The sequence below is a fragment of the Suncus etruscus genome, chromosome 6 (genome assembly GCF_024139225.1).
Source record: "Suncus etruscus isolate mSunEtr1 chromosome 6, mSunEtr1.pri.cur, whole genome shotgun sequence".
Lineage (NCBI taxonomy): Eukaryota > Metazoa > Chordata > Mammalia > Eulipotyphla > Soricidae > Suncus > Suncus etruscus.
Window position 1 is genome coordinate 41996262 of NC_064853.1, and position 6000 is coordinate 42002261.

General features: G+C 48.6%; 1 protein-coding gene across 2 annotated transcripts in view; it reads left to right on the forward strand.

Annotated features, from left to right (window-relative positions):
* Window positions 1–5791, forward strand: part of KIAA0319L (KIAA0319 like) — a 151504-nt gene extending 145713 nt beyond the window's left edge. For both annotated transcript variants that reach the window (XM_049774655.1, XM_049774654.1), the window contains exons 19-21: window positions 470–560; window positions 2276–2367; window positions 4354–5791. In XM_049774655.1, coding sequence (XP_049630612.1) covers window positions 470–560; window positions 2276–2367; window positions 4354–4541 — 371 coding nt within the window. In that variant the 3' untranslated portion in view covers window positions 4542–5791. The remainder of the gene's footprint in view (window positions 1–469; window positions 561–2275; window positions 2368–4353) is intronic.
* The last annotated feature ends 209 nt before the right edge of the window (window positions 5792–6000 follow it).

Below are 6000 nucleotides of genomic sequence, written 5' to 3' on the forward strand. Positions count from 1 at the left end.
TTGTTCAAGGTTAGAAGAAACCTCTGAAGCAGTCTTGTAACAGTCTTAAGTCAGACTAACAATAAACTGCAGCCTAAATCAGGCCAACTAGGAAATCTCTTGTCTTGGAGAGATTCTGTCTCCTTCAGTCTAATGGAAGCCATCAGGCTTCTCTGCCTGCCTTGCCTCCAGTTCTTGGAGCACGGACAGTTGAGCAGTTTAAACCATCAGCTACCTTCAACTCTAAGGTCTTAGATAAGATCTTTCCCTTAGGGTTTCTGGTGGTGCTACGGGACTATTCCATATACTGTGTTTGGGGACCATGCAATGCCAGGGATTGAATCCAGGATTTATGCATTTGCTTAGCCCATTGACTATCTCCCTGGCCCACGAGGGAAGTAAAGCCCCCTCCCAGCCCAAGTTCAGGCATCTCAGGCCTCTCTTATGTCTCTCTTTTCAGATTCCTCACCATTTTGTTTTTTCTTGGCAGAGTGGAGTGTCTTGTATGTTATTATTGCTTCCTTTGTCATTGTCGTTGCCTTGGGAACCCTGTCCTGGACTGTGATCTGCTGTTGTAAGCGGTAAGAAGGATTCTTCTGTGAAATACATTCGGGCTTCTTATCAAGTATTCGTCCATTAGAAAGATAGCTAGTCACATAAAAGACTTCCTTCCTTTCTCTGTCACTCTTAGGATGGTTATGCTCAACCCAAGACATGCAAGAAAGTCTGTCTTCACCTTCTAACTACCTGAGGGCGGAAGTACCTCTTACAGCTAAGGTGCTATCCATGATGTGCAGCCTGGGAGATGTGGCTAGGGATAGGGACTAGGAAAACCTGACTTTCTATGTGTGTCCTGGAGCACTCAACCCCAGTGTTTCCATCTGAACACAAGTATTGCCCAGGTGGAATTTATCTTTTTTCTGTAATTTAGACTTAGTTATGCATTCTGGTAGCATTTTTGTTGTTAGTGAAGTAAAACTTTTTTTTGGTTAGTTGGTTGGTTTTTGAGTCACAACTGATGGCTCTGAGTTCAGGGGTCACTCCTGAGGTGCTCAGGGGACCATATGGGATGTCAGGGATCAAACCTGATTGGCTAATGTAAGGCAAAAGCCCTACCCATTGTACTATCACTGCAGCCTTGCAAGACAAAAAATTACACCTCTCTCACTTTTGGGGACACACACACTCTCTCTCTCTCTCTCTCTCTCTCTCTCTCTCTCTCTCTCTCTCTCTCTCTCTCTCACTTTTGGGGAATTACTCCTGGTGATGCTTAGGGGACCAAATGGGATGCTGAGGATTTAACCCGGTTGGCAAGCACCCTCTCCTCTGTATAATCTTCCCAGCCCCAGCACTTTTGATTTTTGTTTTGGGGCCACACTCAGTGGCACTTAGGGGTTACTCTGTAGGCTCTGTGCTCAGAAGTTGCTCCAGGCAGGCTCGAGACCATATGGGATACCGGAGATTGAACCCAGGTCAGCTATGTGAAAGGCAAATGCCCTACCTGTTGTGCTGTCACTCCAGCCCCCTCCCTTTTTTTAATGGGGGGGTGTGTGTGTGTGCTGTCCACATTCAGCTGCATTCAAAGACTATTTCTGATTCTCTGCCCAAAGTGACCCCTGGTATTACTTATCAGACTATATGTGTTTCTGTGGATTTGAACAGAGATCAACAAGATGCAGAGAGCTTTAAGCCCTGTATTCTCTCTGGCCCCTTATTTATTTTGGGAGGGGGGATTTTGGGAAGTTCAAAATCTCCTCAAATCCAAAAAATGTGGGACTGGGGCTTGGGTCACTTTCAGCAGTGCTCAGAGCTTACTCAGTTCTTTGCTCAAGGATCACACCTGACTTGGTCAGGAGACCAGTTTAGCTGCCAGAGGATCAGCTGTATGCAAGACAAGTGCCTCAGCATGGTACTAGCTTTCCAGCCCCTGGGGTGGAAAATGTTCAGCAGTGCTCAGGGAACTGTATATTGTGCTAGGAATGGAACTGTGACCAGCTGCATGCACAGCAAGCACTGTACCTCCTGAATAGCTCTGGCTCACTTCTTTCATTTAAACCATCTTTTCTGCTGTGGATGGTGAGTCCAGGTGAAGGTAGTCTTACTCCCCTTGCCTTTTCCCAGAATCAGGGAAGAATATATGAAGAACAAATCATAGTTGTCATCTTGTCTGACAGAGAAGCAAGGAACAGTAGCTGCTCCTGAAAACTGTGTCTTCTGACAATGTGCTCTGGCAGGATGCCTAAACCACACACAGCTTCTTTCCTGAGCAGGTGGGGGGGGTGTTATATTTTTTTAGGCGAAAAGGAAAACCTAAGAGGAGAAGCAAGTACAAGATCCTGGATGCCACTGATCAGGAGAGCCTGGAGCTGAAGCCCACTCCTCGAGCAGGTAACTGCCCTGGGATGGTTGGTGCCACCTTTCCGAGGAAAGCCCGACACGTCTCTTGGCCCATCCTGACTGGGCACTTGCCAGTGTCTGTGTTGGAGAGCCCATGGCTCATCCGCTCAGCTGTTTATAGCAGCTGCCTATGGAATTCGCTCTTATAGATCTGAATTTCTGTTGTTCTGATAAGCTGATAGCTAGGGACTGCCTGTATGCCCCCACTGCACCAACCTCTGTCCATATGAGAGACCCCTAGAAGACTAGGGCCTGTTCTCCCACTTCCAGAAAGGTGAAGCTGAGAGCAGCATCCATGTACAATCAACCATCTACATAGAATCAAGTTGTGTCCTATGTCAAGACAAGCAGTTTATACCTGTGCTTATAAAACCTACTCTTCTTCTTTTCTTTGTTTTTGTTTTTGGGCCACACCTGGCAATGCTCAGGAGTTACTCCTGGCTCTGTGCTCAGAAGTCACTCCTGGCAGGTTTAGGAGACCATATGGGATGCCAGGGATCAAAACCGGATTCATCCCTGGTCTGCCACATGCAAGGAAAATGCCCTACCACTGTGCTGTCGCTTAGATCCCAAAATTTACTCTTCCTTAAAAAACAGCAAACAGGGCCGGAGAGTGGTAGGCCATTTGCCTGTACACAGAGGACCCAGGATGGACCTGGATTTGATTCCTGGCATCCCATATGGTCCCCCAAGCCTGACAAGAGCGATTCTGAGTACAGAGCCAGAAATAACCCCTGAACGCTGCTACGTGTGACCCAAAAACCAAATAATTGATAGATTTCTTTGGAGTTTGGTTTCTTTTTTTGGGGGGCACACATGGTGGTACTCAAGGTTATACATTGCTCTGTGCTCAGGTGTCATTCTTGGCAGTGCTTGGGGGACTATATCGGATGCTGGGGATCCAACCCCGGTCAGCCATGTGCAAGTCAAATGCCTTCCCCACTGTGCTATTGCTCTGGCCTCTGTCTTTTCTTTTGTATGTTTTCCTTCATAAGTGGAGGGCCCGGAGTGGTGGCACAAGCGGTAAGGCATCTGCCTTGCCCATGCTAGCCATGAACGGACTGTGTCCCATATGGTTCCTCCAAGCCAGGAGCAATTTCTGAGAGCAATTTCTGAGTGCATAGCTAGGAGTAACCCAGGCATCACTGGTTGTGTCCCCCCAAATAATCATAAGTAGAGATAACGGGACATTATGTGGGGCTTTTGGTTGTTTTTGTTTGCTATTGGGGCCACACCTGCTGTGCTCAAGGGTCACTCCTGGCTCTGTTCCCAGAAGTCTCTCATGGCAAGATTCAGGGAACCATATGTGATGCCGGGGATTGAACCTGGATTGGCTACCTGAAAGGCAAGTGCCTTACCTGCTGTACTATCACTCCAGCTCTACAGAGCATTGCATGTTTAAAAGAGAAAGATGTGGGGCTGGAGCAGTGGTGCAGCGGTAGGGCGCTTGCCTTGCACGTGGCTGACCTAGGACGGTCCATGGTTTGATTCCCCGGCGTCCCATATGGTCCCCCAAACCCCTGAGTATCACCAGTTGTGACCCAAAAACCAAAAAAAAATAAAATAAGAGAAAGATGAACTGGAGCAATAGTACTGACCTGAGTTTGATCCCCAGAATTCCACATGGTCCCCAAATTCCTCCAGGAATAATTCCTAAATACAAAGCCATACCTGAACATCACCAGGTATGGCCCTAAAACCAAAACGTAAAAGACAAAAGAATGTCATTGGTAGCACTAACGTACTAACCACAGGTGATACTGAGCATACTCAGCTCTGGATCCCAGGTCTCTGGGCTTGTCTACGTTGTGGACTTCCTTAATGGTTCAGCTGCAGTTAACCAGGACTGGGAGGACATGGGAGAGGACTGTGATTCCCTGTCCTTATTCTTCCTCAGGACAGAAGCAGGCAGGAGGGTGAGCTTCAGGATGGATCAGCTCATATTCCAGATTCTGTGGTTCTTTGTCTCCCCCGCAGGTATCAAGCAGAAAGGCCCAGTACTGAGCAGCAGCCTGATGCATTCTGAGTCCGAGCCAGACAGTGATGATGCCATCTTCACATGGCCAGACCGAGAGAAGGGCAAACTTCTGCACGGTCAGAATGGCTCCGTGCCCAATGGGCAGACTCCACTTAAGGCCAGGAGTCCCCGGGATGAGATCCTATAGTCCTAACCTGGTCTGTTTGCTCAGGGAAGTGTGGCAGTGCCAGGGCCCCGCACATAGCCAGGCTGTTCACACACCTCCCCTGTTGGTGGGCAGCTGCTCTCCCAGCCTTTGTTGGTCACTCCACCCTGACACATCTGACAAGAACTGCAGGTACTTGAATCTAGAGATGTTCTCCAGGAACCCCTGAACGAAGCTGTGAATGAAGAGATTTCTTCTGTAAACCTGTTCAGTAGGGCCCCCCTCCCAAACACCCTCACCTCAGGGCCTCCTTATTTTGCAGATTCCCTCCCCAAGTCCTAGTTGTGTTCCCCTCTCCTGGGAACAGAACCAACACCTCTCCTGGCTCCAAGAGCCTCCTGCAGGCTTGTCCTGGGTTCTTCTCTGGTTGGAGGGCACCCTGCACCTGGCCTTGAGGGGTGATACTGCCTCATCACCACTGATGTCCAGCCAGTCATCCAAATCCTGGGAGGACTGGCAACTTGAAGTGGAGAAGGGAAGCCTTCTGGCTGCTGCCCTGTTGTCAGAGTTGCGGGGTTGAACAGTGCCCCCTTCTCTTTCTGCCCGGCCTTGGTTGCCTCAGGGCCCAACCCATAGCATTGTCCAGAGGAGCAGCCACAATGAACTGGAATGTCGTGGCATGAGCGTGCATGTGAGTGACTGCCCCACCATGGTCTCTCCTATGTCTGTCCCTTATGTGTCCCTTGCATGTGTGTTCTGAGTGTGTGCGTGTGTGTGCTCACACATCAACTCACAGGGCTCTCAGATGTTCTCAAGGCGTATTTGACTTGGAAAGACTCCTTGGAACATAGATTGTCCCTTAGGCCCTGTCACTGGTTCCTCAGCAGCCATGTTATTGGGTGTTGAGGAATGGAAACATGGGGTAGAGAAAACAAAAAGAAACTTGGTTTGTACTACTGCATTTCTGTCTATTGTGAGATAATTAAATGTGCTATTTAATTGTACTTGTACCTGGCTGGTGTGAATTGTGTTGCATTCCCGACCTCTTTGCCCAGTAACGTCTTGGTTTTGTGGGGAAATGCAGCTTCACATCAGCACGAGGCCCAAGGTGCCAAGGGTCTCCTTAACCACTGCTGAACTACTGCCAAGTGCTCCGCTCTGGTACCAGACTGACCAGACACTTTTCGCTGACTCTCAAAAGAGTGTTCAGTTCTTTCTTCCTTTCCCTTTAACACAAAATTTATTAAACTTTTATGGTCAATCTGGGTAATAAAGTCTCCTAACACCTAGGATATGGCCTTTGAAACTTTTGGTTTAGGTTTTAGTAGCAAGTGGAATTAGCTCCCTGACCCAGATATGTTTTCTGGGCATCTGTGGAGACTGTGACTAGGATCCTGGTCAGGAGGAAGCTGGTGCTCAGCAGTGCACTCCTCAGGAAATCAGGGAGCATGGAGCTCACACTCTGTCCAAGACCGTATGCCTCAAAATTAGCTGTAGAGGG